The sequence below is a fragment of the Astatotilapia calliptera genome, chromosome 17 (genome assembly GCF_964374335.1).
Source record: "Astatotilapia calliptera chromosome 17, fAstCal68.1, whole genome shotgun sequence".
Taxonomy (NCBI): Eukaryota; Metazoa; Chordata; class Actinopteri; order Cichliformes; family Cichlidae; genus Astatotilapia; species Astatotilapia calliptera.
The window spans coordinates 7,720,466-7,738,612 of NC_137438.1; the positions used below are offsets into that span (position 1 = coordinate 7,720,466).

An 18,147-nucleotide genomic window follows, 5' to 3' on the forward strand; every position below is an offset into this window, starting at 1 on the left:
ACTACAGCCAAAGTGAAAGGGAAACTCACACATACACAAACAACATCTTTAGCTGCACCAGAGGTCTGACAGTGTAACCCAAAACAACCTAAAATATTAATACATTTGTGATTTCTTCTGGCGGTGGCAGGGTGGTGCGGTTATTGCCACTGCTGCCTCGTAGCAATGCTATAGCTTAGTTAAACTTTTGACCTTACAGGAACATTATTAAACATCTGGGTAAAGTTCTTTGAAAATCTAATTACAATATTTGTTTTTTGAAAAAGTAACATCTGGGAATGTTCCCATCTAGCTGGATTATTACTGTTATTATTATTATTATTATTATTGTTATAGAATATCTTTTTAAGCGTGGCCATGTCAGTGTGCCAGACTTTAAGCTCTGGAAATACACTGGTTAGAGTGACATGAAAGTGATGAACCCCTCCAGTTCTGGTGAGATTATACCATTTACTCTGACACTATCAAACCAAAATGTAAAAAACTGTATTCATGATAACAGCACAATAACTAAATAAACCTTGTCACATCTAGACTTTGGTTAAAACGTCAAATGTGATGTTTTAAAACTGACATTCATCTGCAGTTGCCTCACAGGTCCTAGGGGTCAATCCTGGCAGGGCCTTTCTGCGTGGAGATTGTTCTCCCTGTGCCTGCATAGTGCCTTCCTTCTACAGTCCAAAGATATGTTTCTAAGGTTAACTGGCAATTCTATGGCTGTCTCTCTGCTTTAGCCCTGTGATGGACTGGAAATCTGTCCGAGGTGTACCTCACCTCTCACCCTATGAGAGCTGGGATAGGCTCCATATCTCCACCGACCCTGAACTGGATAAGCGACTAATTACATGGATGGATGGCCTATTCTTTAACATGATTTGTGCTTGTGTCATGCACAGACAGCTTGATTTTTTCTAACATTCTAACATATTACACATCAGACATTGAACTAATCCAAAGAATGACATTGCCAAATGGAAAAGGAAACAAATAAAATTGTACTAAACTCTAATATTGCAGCCATAGAGGTAATTCATCACAGGACACCAAGTCTGAACATTAGTGATGGTGACACTACGTTTTCACTTTTATTTTTGTAATGAAATCATTTTACTCTTCTTTTTTGTTTTTATTTCCACAAGAGGCATAAAATGTTTTTTTCTGTATTATCCAATTTATGGGGCATCACTAGGCTACAAACGATATAAATGGATTATAGTTACTCTTGGCAAAGCCCCTCCCCCTCAAAGAAATCACCCAATAATCTCCTTTGTGTCAGAGATGCTATGCTCAATGTGTTATATCACAACGAGGCTATTTATCAGAAGGAACAACTCACTGTGAAGTAGTATGCAAAAAAACAAACAAAAACTTTGTTTGAACAAATTGTTGGCAACACAGTCTGATGTTCAGGTATGTATAATGTACAGATGAAAAGATAATAAGGGTCCTTGGATATAGCTCCACTCCCACGTTCACTCTCTTGCTCTATGGTATCCATCCAACACATCTACTCTAATCAGCTCCTGTATCTTTGGTCTAAAAATAATACTTCTCTCCGTGCACATGACAGTCTGTGGTAGCACCACAGTACGTGAGTGACTAACTGTGAATGAAGCACTTGATCTAATTTTGGAATGTGGCCCTGAAGAGGATGAAAATATCGAATGCAATGAAGACTGTGCTGCAGGAAGGAAACCTGCAGATGTGTGAATATGATCCAGACTCCAAATGATCAACAGATGAGGAGAGGCACCAGTTTAGTGCAGTGCCGTAAGATGTGATCTACGTGGATGTAGCTCCCAGACGTCCACACAAACAAACCAAACACATGAGTTTTCTGGCTCTGGAAGTTTCTTTTATTAGAAGAATCAAATGATGTTGTGCTTTGAATATAAACTGGAAGTATGGGCAAATGAGTTTTACTTCAAGACACGTGAAAAAGCTGAAGGCCAAAGGTCAAATCTGAATTTGCCTGTCTGGACTTTGGCATAGCCATCTGAAACATTTGAAAATAATAAAAAGTAATAAAATTGGAGCATCGTTCGTCTTTCTTTAAGGATGTTTTAATCTTATTTTTTTTATCCTTTTTTTAAATGCATCTTGAAAGATGCTATAGAAATGTAATGTTACTTACTTTAATTGTTTAGTACTTGTAAATGCACCATATCACCCGTAGTAGTTCTATTTAAGAATGTGAAGCAGGTTTTTGGCTCGAGGTGTAAAACTGTAACCAGAGTGTATTATTCTTGCTTGACTCTGTCATTTCATGGGGCCTTTAAGTGGAATAAATTGTACATGAGAAGGACATGTCACAGTATAATAACACAAATTATTATTTTATTTTTTTTAAAAACGTTTTTTTTTTTGCATGCCAATAAACTACACAGATCTGGCCTTTTATCTGATCCCAGCTTCCCAGCCTGACCACGCTTTAGCAGATAAGTCGAATCAGTCTTTTTAGTTTCTGTGGGCAGAAACTGTGGTGATGGGGGGTACAGACACATACACATCCATATATGCCAAACACGTTATAAGAATAGGTATGGATTTAAACTTATATAGGCTGGATACATGGAAAACACAACAGAAATTGTTTTTCTAAGAAGACCAACGGAGCCTATCATAGACGCAGTTGCTAAAACAATCTATTAACCCTTGTGTGGTGTTCATATTTTTGTTACTCAGCCAGTGTTCATGGGTCTGGTGGACCCGCTAGAGTTTTGGCTTTCCAAATTAACACTATCAAACAATTTTATGTTAAATTACTCAACAGATGTTTACTTCATCCCAATTACAAGCCATATGAATAGTAAACATTGTTAATGTTTTTCCCTTTACCTTTGTTAGATCACATTTGTGAATTAATGTGCTTCTCGTTTTTTTTTTTTTTTTTTTTTTTTTTTTATAAAATGTTATAAAAAAAATAAATCAGTTGTAATCAAGTGAAGTGAGTGGAAAGACACAACACATTTACACGTGAAGCAATATGTTTCACAACTAAATGGGATCAGCTGCTCATCAATGGTGACATTAGGCCCAGGTTTGTAAAACAGGGGGAGGTGGTGCACACACTTATCCCACACTGTCCTGATGGCAGCTAGCTTATCTCACTGCCGTCGAGCTGGTCTGTCGTCTCGGTTATCATAACGGATAATCCTGGAAATTTTGTGGAAGTTTTCCAGAGACATTGATGCACGGAAAGGTTCTTGCCGGTTTCTGCATCCCACAGGGATTCTTTGGATTCCCCTTTGGACCTGAAAACTCCTGCAAGGATAAAAACCCCAAAGTAGGCCTTTGGGGTTCTTAGATGAATTTGGTCCATCTCCTTCCACCTCTCTCCAAAAACACACCTTCCTTCTAGATTACTGCAATCCAGAATAATTTTCTGGATGGAATCTGGGATGAAAAGCTCAAATGAAGACTTGATGTCCTGCACATGAGTAACTGTCAGCCGTGTTGGCCCTGGCTTATCACAGTAACAGCTCTGCAGGGTGGCCCATTTCTTGGGCAAGAAGACCATTTAATTTCACCAGTTACTGACATCCATATTTCTTCACTTGCTGTCTGGTGGGCTTGTTCTGGTCCTGAGCTGGCTGCAGATGGAGTACTCGTCTTCGTTTTGTTACTAAATGGTGCTCAACCTCATCCTCTTCTTCAAAGTCACTGTCAGACTCTGAATTTTCAGAAATGTGAAATATTCTGAAACCTCTTTGTCAACATCATCATCCGAAGCCTCTCTCTCTTCCAAAATCAATTGGATGGCCCTCGCAGCAGATAATCTTTTGCCATCTTGATCAGTTGTGATAAAGAACCACACTGGCAAAGTCTTATTTATAGTATTATGCCCCTAATTTGCAGGTGGGACAGGGTATGAGAAAATAAAATTTGGATCCCTCAAGAAAGAGGTTAAAATGTGCGGGAATGTAAGAGCAGACGGTGTTGATGGTTGAATTTTCAACAATGTTGCAACTTTGTGCGGGAGCAGGAGGGGAAGAAAACACTATCAGCAGCACCAGAAAGGAGGAAGACAGAGTGTGGGAACACAGGACCTACACTTTCAACACTTTTATTAGACCTGGGTCCAGTGGACCCGAACACCTTGTATGTAATGTAAATGCGTGGGGGGAGGTACAGTATGAGGTCATTGAAAATTAGTTCGGATTTATGTTCTTCACAGAAAATAAGCCAAAGCCAATGAATTTCAGGTTGAAAAAATAATTAATTGTTTAATTTTTCTTTTGAGAAAAACTGAAAACGGGTCTCACAGACCCGAACACCATACAGGGTTAAAGCGCTCAATAGCGCACAAACATCAGCATGATGGAGAGTTCCACAGGAGCAGCAATAGAAATTGCTCAGAAATTTGCTTTCTGTCTCAGAATCAATCACGTTATGTCACTGCTAAGTGATGAATGGCAGAAAAACAACAAGTGCACCGCCTTATAGCCCTAATGTTAATCAGTTAGATTAATATTATATCAATCTGTTAACACTAGCTACAGTTATTGATTAATCTATTGATCAGCAGACTTTTCGCCTCCTTGTGGACTGGAAGGGTTAAACCAATATTACTCTGTAAACCTGACAGCCCTCCACCACAATCACAGTGAATCTTTTATTTATCAGGAGCAGCCGTCCTTCGTTTCATGTGCTGGTTTCCCTCTGGGGACCCACGGCAGTGCGGAGGTCGATTCGCTGACTCTCTGTCCCCTCCCATCGGCGTCCCCTGTCGCCGTGCGCGGCCACACCTGCATTAAACGGGGGAAGTCCGTCCGGCGGAGAGGCAGAGAGACTGTGGGCTTTCACCGAGAGCGAAAGGAGGGGAAGCGCGGCACCCACGGCACATTCATTGCTCTGGACCCTCTCATCCAAAAGACGGCTGAAGGTATGCGGCGACATACGGCTGTGGGACTTTGATGATCTGGACAACGAGCTGGGAATTACTGAAAAGAAATCGAGCGCAGCTACTGCGCGGAGCTGAAGGCATTCAGTGTGAACAGCTTAGCGCACAGGTAAGAGTGGCTTCTAATAAACAAGCTCCAAACACAGAAGAGTTTCAACTTTTTACCAACAAAGGGCTTTTTTTCTTAAATCCGATTTATTTAAAAACTTACATGCGAGTTTTTGTAACTGCTACATTATTCACGTTCCTTTATTCCCGAATGAACAGCAGTATTATAAAAAGGATTATAAAAGAAGGTCACTGTCGATCAGTAATAATAATAGTAATAATAGCGCTCATCTGCGCAGTAGTGCAGGCTGGTGTCACGGACATAGCACCTTTATTTTTAAAAAACAAAAATATTTAACAATTTAGTAAGTTGTATACTAAACTGTTAAAGTGTTATCATATAAAGGTCAGTATCCGTGTCTCTTTTTAAAAGTGTTTTTCTCTCTTGGCTTTTGTAAGGACTTAACTAAAAGACTAAACCTATCTATCTATCTATCTATCTATCTATCTATCTATCTATCTATCTATCTATCTATCTATCTATCTATCTATCTATCTATCTATCTATCTATCTACCTTATGATAGATGTAAGCACTACTTCTTAAAGAAATCCATTGTATGTAGATGTAAGGTGCCTGGATATTGGTGTCACTTTTCCCACAATAGTTGCATTGTCATGCTCGTATGCTTTCTGGACTTTCCCGGAAGAATAAATTGTCTATTTTATACTGAGGAAAACAAGGAAGTAAAAGATATTGACATTATGCCATACCCACTAACCTTTGCTCTGGTAGGCTGGTCCACAGTTATCAAACACATAGGGCTTCAGATACGCTGTAGATCATCACTTCATAGGGCTGCTGTCATATACTCAGCTATCAGTTTTGCTGCATTGTGGAAAATCCATAAACCACATAGAAAGGGAGTGTTGTAGCTGTATTCAAGCCTTCGCAATTGCAACAGATCAATAGACTGTCCAGGCATGACCCCTGCTGCTTTGCTCATAACCTCTTGATCTGCTGGTACTAATCTAAAGGCCGAAGATGAATCATGGCAGGGCATCTAAATGAGCCGAGGTTACATGCTGACTGTCAGTCTCTCTACACCGAAAGCACTTTAAGGATCATTTAAGATGAGGTCTAACTCTTAAAAACAAGTCAGGCTGAAAACAACATGTGATAGACCTCGTTAAGAAAGAGCCTGAAGTCAACACAGAGTGCAGGATGAAAGAAGGAGAAAAACAAAGTGAGTCAGTGATTGAGTCTGTGGATAACCGTGCAACACAGGGTGCGTTTTTTGTATGTGTTTGTGTGTTGGCTTTGAGACAACACACAAATCAGAGTAGAGTATCAGACAAGAATCTTAAATATCCCCCTTTCTCCACCGTCAGCAGATGCACACAGTCAGGTATGTAGTGTGGCATCGGTAGCAGCTGTAATGACTACATCCACTCCTGTCCCTGGGTATAATACACATCCATCAGTAAGCATAATGAATTCCATAAAGGGGTGAGATGAGGCTAAACTGCCAGACTGTGTTCAGAAAAGGCAATTCTTCCTTTTGTACTTGCATCAAATTGACGATCATAACTTTAAGCTGTTTGCACAAGATTGTTTTTACATCTACACGCATCCATACCGGCAGCTTGTAGAGATAGTGCTTTACCTCTGAACACCACCTCCACTGGAGGGGAGAACAGCGGGCACCACAATCAAGGGCTGAATCACTCGCAAAATGACTGCAGCTGGCTAAAAATATTAGATTTCACCACATCAGAGGATTATTTTGGCAATCTTTGCTGGTAGTTAATGTTAGCTATATAAGCATTCTGCTGTGGTTAGCGAAGGCACTTGCAGTCAAAACAGTGTCACTCGTATCATTCTGAAAAACGTCTGTAACACAAGCTGAATAATGTCAAAAATGCCTCAGCTTAGCCTGCAGAAATACAGTAAGCTTAAAATGACACTGATTTCTAACTTATCAGTGAGAAAATGCTTACTGCACACACAGACATAGCTGAGTGTCAGCATCCTGTACTCCTTACCAGTTTCTCCCGCTGAAACCCTCACATCATGTTGGCAGGATCCACTTTTGTCTCATCAGTGGGAGGTCCCACCTTTTTAAAAGATGAGACTAATAGCATTTCCAAACATGATTCAGGTTTTCACTTACGCAGCTTATAAAAAAAATACCATGTTGTTAGTGCAGTCTACGCTGGAGCTTGCTGGCATTATATATGAATCAATCAATTATTTACTTCTATAACAGACTGAATTGACAAAGAGGCATGTTTAAGTTTGATGAAGCCGCTGTAGATCCACGGGCTGCTTTTCCCTTCGTGATCAGCACTGCAGCTTTAAATCCACTGCTAACATGTTGGTGTTTTAGCACTTGCGTCATTGTTTTTAACTGGTTAACACATTAACATGTGTTTACTATTGCTAGAACGGTGCTATTAAAAAAACCCGACAGTGATGGGAAGGCTATTTGCTTTCCAGGTACTTGCGAGCAGTAGAGACTCCAAGAAGTTACAGATCAAGCCCAAGTACAATTTATGTAATAAAATAAAGAGCCAATGATCTGACAATCTCATAGGAGGAAGTATTTTGCGACGATGGGAAGACAAAGATCCATTTTAACAGGAAGATACCCTCGGGCAGAACCGGGCTCAGAGGAGGGGTAGCCATCTGTTGTGACTGGTAAGGGAGTGAGGGGAAGAGGAGATGAAGGAGAGCATGGGGAGAGATTTTTGAAACTTTATCAATACTCTGGCATGTATCAGTTTTCTTGCTGGCTCTCTGTCTGTGATATATATAAACATTATAGCAAGCTGCTCGCTCTAGTTTCATATTAAGCATATAAAAGTGTGGGGGCATCAGTGTTTTTTCAATCTTATCGATACAATAGTCATTAGAACATCTCACTTAACCGCAGGTGTCCTCCTCATATAGGCACTACAGAGAAAGTTGGGAGCTCATTATAGTTGTTAGGTTTCATCCTCCGGGGAACATAGATGTCAAAAAAAATTCCTGTCACCTAAGACTAAAAATCTGTATTAAAAGTTCAGCCACAACGTGCAGCTGCAGGATGGAGACATCAGTTCAGGTAGTGAGGAAATAGCCAGACACTGAGACAGCCATCTCATTCATTACAATTATCATCACCAGACAGCCAATATCAAATTAAAATATGTTGAAAATCACCTTTAAAACCCACAAGAGGAAAGGGTCAGGGTTAAAATAAACAAAGACAGAAGATGGGGAGGTGGGGGTGAGCCTTTTCCATCGTCAGCGGGAGTGAAGCAGAAGGGGACCAGCATGTTAATTGGTGATTTGATTAGCGTTTTAATATTGCAGCTGTGCATGACAAGGGAAAGCAACCGGCTGGACAGAGGTTCTTCCCTTTTTTCTTTTTCTTTTTTAATCAACACTCCTCCACTTCGGGGACCGAGGGTTATTACACAACTTAGTCATTATGCACGTCATTCAGTTAATTTCCTTCAACTTTCAAAAAAAAAAAGAGAAAGAAAGAAAAAAAATCTGGATTTCTGGAGTCATGGTAAAGGAGCCAGTTTGACAGAAGCAGAAATATTCGAGCCATTTTGAATTGCGCTCAGTGTTTAAAAGCCCCATTTGGCTCCCATCGTACCGGCTGAGTGAGATCCAGAGCCTCTGCTAAGCTGAATTAGACTGGTCTACATTTTTGTCAACAGCAGTGTTTCCAGTGAGAGGAAGACGTCTATTTAAAAAGAGAGGAACACCATATTCCAGATAACAAATTTGTGCAAATCGAGTTTTGGCTTTGATTGTTAACATGTGTTCGCGTTGGGGATTAACAATACTCAGCAGTTTTACCGAGGCTGATGAATTGGCATATTTTTTAATGTTGGGAATGATGGGATGTGAATACAAGAATGATTGAAGGGAGAATAGCATCAGAATTTCAAGGAGAAAACAATGTAAACACCAAAACAGGGAAAAAGGTCCAGGTAGCTGTGTGCATGACACATGTTTGCATGGGGCTTTGAGTCAAACAGGCTTTTACCTGAATCCAGAGGGACCTCTGTGAGTAATCCCCCCTCCACACCCCATGCACATCTCTGCCTTCACAACATCCCAATACCCGAGCAGACAGAAAAGATAAGAAGTAGCCACACAGAGGAGCACTGGTAGTGAGACAGAGAACGATATGAGAGGCATAGAAAAAAGGGAGGAAACGTGTGTAAAGCTATGGAGATAAGGAAGAGTGTGAAGAAAGCAGATGGGGATGAGTGTGTGTGCTTGGTTGTGGATAAAGTGTCAGGGGGGAAGGTCTTGGCTGGTCGTGCCAGTCAGGGTGATATTGTGTCATAAGCTGAGATATAAAGCTCATTTGGGAAGGAAGAAAATCACCTGAGATGAGGCAGTGGGTAAGGAGGAGAATGAAAATGGGAAGTTTAAAGCATCTAAAAATATTAATATCGCTTACAACTGAAGGTCTGCAGCCACACTAGCTGCTCTGTGAAGCTGCCTAATGCATCAGATTGCAATGTCGACAAATTTTCACGTTAGCCATATTAACGCTAGCTAATTAGCAACAAAGTGCAGGTGGAGCAGTTGGGAATGCCATTAATGTAGAAGGGATTGGCAATTAGCCAAAGTTTCTGACAATAGATGAGGTAAGAAAACAACAACTTATTCATCCCAAAAGTTTGGAAATTACTGCGGTATATCTGCCAAAACATCGGAAACGTGTAGCTCAATAGCCCATAAAGGTAGAAGATTATGCTAAAAGAAGAGCCCAGTTAAATGGATTATAAAAAAGTGAAGGAACAACAAGGAACTTAAATCTAAACTGAATTTGGGTATTGTGGTATGAGAGAGCCACAACCTCAAAAGCACAGTCACCATTTTTTTGTCTTTAACCTAAATCACAGACCTCAGGGATCTAGATGTTATGTTTGGTTGTAGTAATTCACTGACATACAGAGTTGTCTGACCATGGAGGGCTCTGAAAGGGCTTACCAAAAGTTTTAACTGAAGCATAAACTTTAGGGGGAGCCAGTGTAAGGTAGACAAAATCTATATCCCATGGGACCTGGTGCGTGAAAGAGGCATTCCGGATCATTTGTAGGCGATCCAGGGATGATTTGCTCAGGCAGAGGAATAAGGGATAACAAATAATCAAGACAAGAAGCCATGCATAATTATCTCCATTTTACTTTGAGACACAATACATTCAAGATGGACAGAGGGTGGTAAGGATCTGTTTGCTATACATAGCTACCGACCACGTACACGGTCATTTGGATGACCTTTGTGGCAGCTGATGGAGGAATCCAATCGAGAAACATTGTTTTGCAGTAACATATCTGGTATTAAACCACTTTTTCTTTAATCACAACTACTGCAATCCATTCACATTTGTTCTTACCACTTAGATTAATGTCCCTGTCCACCCCAAAGGTCCCGAAGCCAGGTACAGTCGCACGCTTAAGTGTGATTGTAGCAGTTTCTCGCTGCAGCACTCCAGGAATCACATCAAACTACTTCCACTGTGTTCCCTCTGGGCTTAATCACACCTAGAGTAATTAATTAGTAATGGCACAAGATTAAAATTTAAGGCATCGACAGATTCATCATGAATCATCCCAGATGGTACTTGAACCACTTCTCATTTGTTGAGACTTTTCACCCGGGACCAAAAGTTCATCCTGACGGGTGGCGCCGGACAAACTGAAAATGAATGCCTGCAGTAAATTTCATGGTAGTCCATCCACCAGCTATAGAATTAGTTAAATCCAACCCACACTGCCATCTTTAAAACCCCAGTAGCTGAAAACAAACCATTAGTTTCTGAAAAAGAAACGTAGTTCTGGTTGCGGTGTTGCGGGGGTTCATCTGGGTATTCCGTTCCTTGATAATGTGCAAGATTTTAATTAAGCTCGTTAATCAGTTTGACGATCACGCACCGGTTTGTAGACTTGAAGCATCTTTAACATTTGAACACAGTGATTTGCTTGCCGTTAGAGGGATAGAAGCTGAATTTCAGTGGCAGAACAGGAGAGGAATGAACGTGTAAGTGCTTTTAAAGTGAACCATAGGGTTAAAGAACAGTATGTGCAGCTCCTGTAAAAGTCTTTTCTTTTTCTCTTAGGTTTTCCCTTGTGATGCCTGGCAGAGTGAGGACAGTAATACTGACTCTGCCATTGTCTCATCACTGGTTCCGGACACAGCGAGGCTCCCCGAGTGTCTTGCCTGTCCATTGTGACTAGAGAACAGACGAAAGATCCAGCTTGCCTGCATAAAGACCTATTCAGCATCATTCTTCTTTGCCAGCCACCTTTGTTATACCAGGAACAAGAGTGAAGTCTCAGCACTCTCCTTAGCCCCTAGCCTTTCCCTCTGTCCCTTTGCTTCTAACGCCCTTATCCCCAATCCACTTCCCTGAACCCCTTTCCCACTCCCCAGGCCCAGTTTCAGCCCCATTCGGAGTCCCAGATGACTGCTCAGAAACATCCGTTACCCTCCCACTCCGCACAAGTCTTCTTTCCTCTCCCTCCAGCCCCCGTGGCGCTTGGCACCGATGCCCATCACATAGACAGATGGAGCCAACCCTGACCCCTCTCTTCGCCCGTGGGGACGCCAAGAGAATCAACGCCTGACTAGAGGAGAAGAGGGTGGGTGCGAGTGTAAAAGGGGGGGGGAGACAGGAAGTACAGCATTGCTTTGTCACCACAGCAACACATCGTCTAATCTCCCATGGACTCCCCTTCAGCCCGTCCTGCCGTCCTCAGATAAAAAATGCACACAGCAGGAAATTCAGCAGCAGGAGCAGAAGGATCTATCTTTTTTCTGACATATTTTCGCTTTGATTATTTGGCACTGATGCCTTGTTCTACATTTTTGCAGTAAGAGGATGTGAAGATTGGAAAAAAACCCTCTAAATATAGTGAACATAATTTAGAGGAAAGCAAATGAACTGCAAATACTGAAGGAAAGGCTGTCTATAGCACAACAAGTTTGGTTTTGAGCCCCAAACTTCCTCTTCCCCTCCAGTCTGTGTGCTCCAGAATGAATTCACAGAAGTTGCAACAGCCTGGCAAACAATGTTTCAGCTTTTTTTAAACAGCATACAAGCCACTTCCCATTGTGCTGTGCTTACCTGAATAAAGCTGTTTTCTCTTTTTTTCCTCTGACAGTCAAAACGTAATACGCATTGCATTCCAGTCCGAGCTTCCCTGGATGTCAACGCATGCTTTTATCTGCTGTAAGCTACCACGTTCTGCACTGCACCTTTGCCAAGCACTCAAACATCCACTTCATTTTGGGGTTATTGCGCTTTCATTCTCCCACCTGAGTCCCTGCATTTTTCTTTCTTTCTTTGCATTTTTAAAATAAGCAAAATTTTGCCTACTTCACTTTCTTTGGATGCTTTTGCTCTCTTCTATCAAACTCTGCTGACCGGCACTCTGATTAGCATACGATATCCTGACATCCAACTTTAAAAAGAACCCCTCATCAACAGTAAAACGAGGCACTAATGGCCGGTGAAATGAATTCAGCTGGCCAACATAACAGAGGCGGGAATACCGGAGTCCCAAAGCTTCCCAGGTAATTGGAGTGAGGTATACTGTATTTTACTCTAAAGCACAGCTCCTCTTGTGACCTTGTGGGCTGAAAACGTAGCAGAGACGGAGAGAGCGAAAGAGAAAGAGGATGATACTCTGTGTCCAGGGTTTACAATTACAGTGTCTTTGGGATTTTTAATGACTTTAATTAAGTTTTGGTTGCATTAGCAGTACAGAGAATGTTTTTACTGGTAGTGTCAGCCCATTTCAATCATGTCAGTACTTCTGCAGAGCTGAGTGTCCATGACACACTTATTATTCCTGTCACTTAAAAGACAGCCATCTACGGTGGTCTTCAGACACTGTGTCTTCTGATAAATTTAAATAATAATCACTAGAGTAGCTTTCAAATGCCTTTATAAGCTACTTTAGACATCAAGATGTGCTGATTTATAATCAGCACATTTTTGATATGCAAGTACCTGCCACATTCATAGGTCACGACAAGTGCCGGGATTGTCAGTCCAAATGAAGGGATGAAGCAGATTCTCAATAATGCTGCTTGTCAACTCAGCCTCGCTGAGTTTTACAGTCAGCGGCAGTAGTGCATCTGCGGATCTATATTTTATGAATATGCCAAGAGTTGTGGGAGTGTGAATCGACGGCTAAAGGTGTGAAGATTCATCGTTAGACATGGTGCACTGAAGGTTTTAGCGCACGGGTGTAAAACAGTGGGATGAAGATGACTTCGGGCAACAGCAGTGCCGCAAAATCTTTTTGAATTTTCAAGCATGAGGAGATGGCCCTACCTCATTCACAATCTGTGTCAGACTGTATCAAGGTTTCAGACTGACAACCAAAGATTATTTCAAGCTTTTACTAAAGAAAAAAAGGTCAACTTTTGACATTAGTGACTTGAGCAGAGCACAGTGGAAAAACTGAATAATTTGTTTGTGTAAATTATTTGTGCCTCTCTACTTCTTTTCTATTTCTTAAAAGGAGGCCAGCACAGAGTTAGGCAGTGAGTCAGTGCTTTTGTGGAGATATTTATGAAGCCAATAAGACACGGATGATATGACAGGGTTTAGAGGTCATATAAGTGATAAAAAGAAGAAAGGCAGACACAGCCCAGAAGTTCTGTGTCTGTGTTTTGTCTCTGTGGGGATTCGACTGCGAAAAACAGAACATGAAGTAAGATATACTCGCGTCATCGAGGGTTCAGTTTCATCTTGTGTCACGTGCCGGTGCCTCTCGCTCTGTCGCCCTGTTGATCACGCGCTTCATGTTACTAGGAGCTTAACGAAAGAGTATAAATAATGTCTCATAAACGAGTTCAGCAGGAATCAAAGGGATAGTTTCACAGCTTTGGGTGGCGTTGTAGCGTCTTTCTTTTTTTCACCTTAAATCATATGTTTCTTCATCTCAGTGACTGTGCTGTGTTTTTGGCCTCACCTGTCAGTGACACTGAGCTCAAATCAGCTGGGATTAATTAGTGACTCAACATACATGCACAGGTGCACACACAGAGACACACACGTGCACATATGCGAAAACAAATGCAGATACTCAGTGAAACATGCACAGGCTTATCATATGATTAAACGTGATAAGTCACATGCTCTTTTTATAGCATTTCTTTTAACTACTTATCTACAACTGTAAAAAAGCCAACCACACACACACACACGCGCGCGCGCGCACACATACTGACACAGCACTCCACCAGATACAGGATGTGAAAAGCTTCCAGAACAGCATGTTGCCAATAAACACCCTCCTCCTCGGCTGTAATTACCTCACTCTTCATTTCACACCTTGTGTATGCAACTCATATCTCCCCGTGTCACGGTATAACTGCTCCACCTCGATACAAGGCGGTACCTGTCCATACTGACAAGAAATGTGATCTTGCATGTTTGTTTAGTCTTTTCCAAACAGCGTGTGTGTCTGTGTGTGTGGGGGGGGATTCAAAGATGCGATTTCAATTTCAATTTGGATCCACGACTGCTGAGGACAAACTGTGACTACTGTCAGCTTCTGTTGGACAGCGTGGGCCTGTGACTTTGATAGAAATAAAGCCGCAGACAGTTTTTTTTTTTTTTTGAAAGACAAGCTGTGGAGAGCCATAACCTTGAGGTTGTTTGCTTGCTGTTTGTTTACATAACTGTGTTACGGGTGTGTGAAGAGGTTACAAACTACAGTGTGGACGCTAAATGTGCTGAGGTCAGCAAGAAGGTTAAATAAAGGGTTGGTGGTGATTTGGGGGGTTTACTCCAATTTGTGTTAACAGTGCATGTGAGGAAGGAAAAGAAGATTTACTGGACTCAAGGTAATAGAAAGATTCGTCAAGTGAGGCTGTGTGGGTGTCTGTTTGGAAGGATGAAAAGAACGAAAATTTACATTTGTGGATTAGCTGTTTGATTTTCAGTGTGTGCGTGGATAGGAATTGTTTATTCTATCGACAGCTGATGCTCCTTTTATCCAGCCGCCTCTGTAGTGGCAACTCATTACCATAGTGATAACGAGAGAAAGAAAAGGTTGCCGGTGTCAGCACACCAAGTTTTTTTTACATAGAAACTTTGTGTGTGTATATGTGTGTGTACGTGTCTTTAATTTGTCTGCTTTTTATCCGTTGCTGCAAAATATACACAAACTTAAAATTTTTAAAGAGAAACTTGACACCGAGCTGAATAACACTGTTTGTGCTTGTTGCTTCTCAGGTTTCACACAGTGTCAGAAAATAAAAGAGCAGAAACAAAAAACAAACTTGTTGGTGAATAGGAGGCAAAGAACTTCAATCTCTGGAGCTCAGCATGCAGAGGATTTTTAGCTGGTCTGAAGTGTATCTTTAACTTATCTTGTACTGATCACATCCTTCAGGGTGTGGAAAACAAAGAGACCCTTAAAAACAAGAAGGAAGAAACAGAAGTAAAGTCTTCGTATATAAGCCTGTGTTTAGCCAGACACTGTTGAACGTGGGTGGTTAGAGCACCTTGAAGCGACTGTTGTTGTGATTTGGTGCTGTGTAGATTCAATTGAATTGAATTGAATTGATCTGAAAGTTAAGCTATTACTCCTCTCCACGTTGTGCTTGGGGAAGAAATGATAGACGAGCACTTCTTATCCATGCATTTCTGTGCTGTGACTTATTGTTTGGTTAGGAATTGAATCTATGTACTAGTTAGTAAGACAGTTATCTAACTAAGTAAGCTGGAGAGGCCACCTACAGCACTGAATGAACTGTATGTCTTGTCTTCCAGGTGACTGCTACCAACTAACACTTTTGCCGATGTGTGGATTCTTTGATTCAGAAACTAACGCATTAAGGATGACTGGGATCTGACTCTGTATCCGGTGTTAACTACAAGAAAAACTACAAGAAATTCCATGAATTTTCAGGAACAATACATCCAAACTAACTTTGTGGAACCTTTGAGTACAGACCATTGTGGATAAAATACAATACACTGATCTCAGTAAAATTTTTTGGAACATTTTTGGGGAATTACATTTAACCTCTTTTTAGATCTGCTAAAAATCGAAAAATTTCTGGATAATTTTGAGCAAATTCCCCCATAAAGCTTCTGGAATCTCTTGCTTGTCCTGATTGACCTGCAGTAACCTTTGGTAGATTTAGGAAGGACCAAAGTAACCTTGTGGATTCTCATTCCCTCGTTGTGGTGGTTGCATCCTTCTTCAGCAGGCTGGGAGTACCACTACAATGCCGGAGCTGGACAACCTTCCCCCCGCAAGGGAAGCCAGGAGTCCTGAACTGGGCCTTAATGGTCCAGCAGACCCAGCACAGATTCAGCACAGCATCCTAGAGGAACAAGTGGAGCTGTGGTGGTTCAGAGATCCTGGGAAGTCTTTCCTCTGCTACTGTGTCGCTGTGATTCTCATCCTGGGTTGCGGACTTGGGGGCGTCGGCCTTCTTTCGACTACCACCAGCGTCTCGAGTGAGTGGCGGCTCGGCACGGGCACAGCTTTGTGCCTGCTAGCCTTGGGAGTCCTGCTCAAACAACTTCTCAGCTCAGCTGTGCAGGACATGAATTGCGTTCGGAGCCGACAGCGGATCGACATGCTAAAGAGCGGCGGTTTATCGGACCTTCTAGTGGTTTTAATTACCGGGCTGTCACTGTTGATTTGTGGAGGGGTTCTACTGCATCTGGCCCTTGCCAACCGTATGCCAAAGCCTGGCCAAGCCCTTAATGACATGTACATTTCTGGAGTGGTTTTGCTGGCTGGAGGTGGAGCTGCAGTTGTGGGTGTTGGGATATACTCTGTAGTGGTGATCCTTCTTGAGAGGACGAGGCACGGACGGCGGTTTGTAGACCGGGTTTTGCACATCTTCACTGTTTCAGGACATATGGACCGTCACGCTCGAAGAGAGACTACCTCCAGTTTGGCTAACCTTATATGAGATGCAACCCCAATAAAGCTTTTTTTTGCCCACTGGCTCAACTAAATTAGAACTGGCTTTATGCCCAGACACAGATTCATACCATGCATGCTTCGGCAGACTGCGTACGAGATAAAATAGTTGAGTGTGTAGTATATTCTTAGTGAACACGTTAGTTATTGGCAGTCAGATCTCTGTGAGTAAGGATGCAAAAATGGAAAATGCCAGAAGAACCGAACACATGGTGATGGTCTGCTTTTTATCCATAGTGGGTAAATGTTACTCCATTCTCACAGGACAAATACTAAACAGCATGGAGAAGACACACAGAACAACAACAAAAAATATTTAAGCCAGTTCTGATAAATTACAAGCACAATTTTTATCCCACAGGAGAAGCAAGCTACAACTGAGTACAGCTAACCTACAGCAGGAGTAAAGTCCATGAATGAACTTTGAGCTATTCCCTGTCTATCAATTCCAAGAACTGTAAGCCTACAACCAAACAAACCCATCTTGTTCTCTAAAAGATGAAGTAATGTTTTTTGAGTCCTCATTTGGAGGGCGGCACATTCAAATTTATGCATGTGATTTGCATCTGTGATAACTGACCAGGGACCACACATCTGACCACTACCTGCTCACTGAGGCTCTCGTAGTTGCAGATGAGAGTGTCATCTGAATGGATGAAATGGAAATTGAATAAGATGGAATCTGCAAGAAATGGGACAGTATGAACATGAACAAAATCCTATTTATAATTTTTGATTCATATCCCATCCTCATGATCTTCGTGTATATGTGAAAATATTGCCTCTGCAGTTTCTGGGATGATGAATACGAGGGATTCTTTGGGAGTTTTATTGCCTCGGTTTAATAATAATTTAACAAAATTCATGCTGCGGAGGTATAGTGTTTGTGGCAGCCTGTCAAATGTGATTGTTGGAGACTTGTATCACAGCACTTTAGAATGTATGAATAACTTGTGTTTTTTGTGCATCAACACTGTACTGTCTTAATTGTGACTCTCGCGGCGCTTTGTTATCTTAAACCAGTGTTAATCGAGATTTTTGATATCGTCACGGCATCGCATTCCACTGTGTACTGTAAAACATTCATTTAAAATAACGTGGAGGTCATAAAGAACAACCACCAAGCTTTGCAGACTCATTTAGTCTCGCTTTGTTGCATGGATTTCTCTCATTGTCCAGGTGGGCAGCCAGGGTGAGCATTAGAGTTTTGATACC

The 18,147-nt window shown here is 41.6% G+C and overlaps 1 protein-coding gene across 1 annotated transcript; it reads left to right on the plus strand.

The window, feature by feature from the left end:
- The first annotated feature begins 4,750 nt into the window (after nt 1-4,750).
- tmem125a (transmembrane protein 125a) lies at nt 4,751-18,060 on the plus strand. The gene is made up of 3 exons (XM_026146475.2): nt 4,751-5,012; nt 11,088-12,544; nt 15,762-18,060. The coding sequence occupies exon 3, from the start codon at nt 16,223-16,225 to the stop codon at nt 16,919-16,921; it is 699 nt and encodes a 232-aa protein (XP_026002260.1). The 5' UTR covers nt 4,751-5,012; nt 11,088-12,544; nt 15,762-16,222; the 3' UTR covers nt 16,922-18,060.
- The last annotated feature ends 87 nt before the right edge of the window (nt 18,061-18,147 follow it).

Excerpts from the sequence above, each read along its gene's own strand:
- tmem125a (XM_026146475.2), top strand. The coding sequence starts at position 16,223 with ATGCCGGAGCTGGACAACCTTCCCCCCGCAAGGGAAGCCAGGAGTCCT.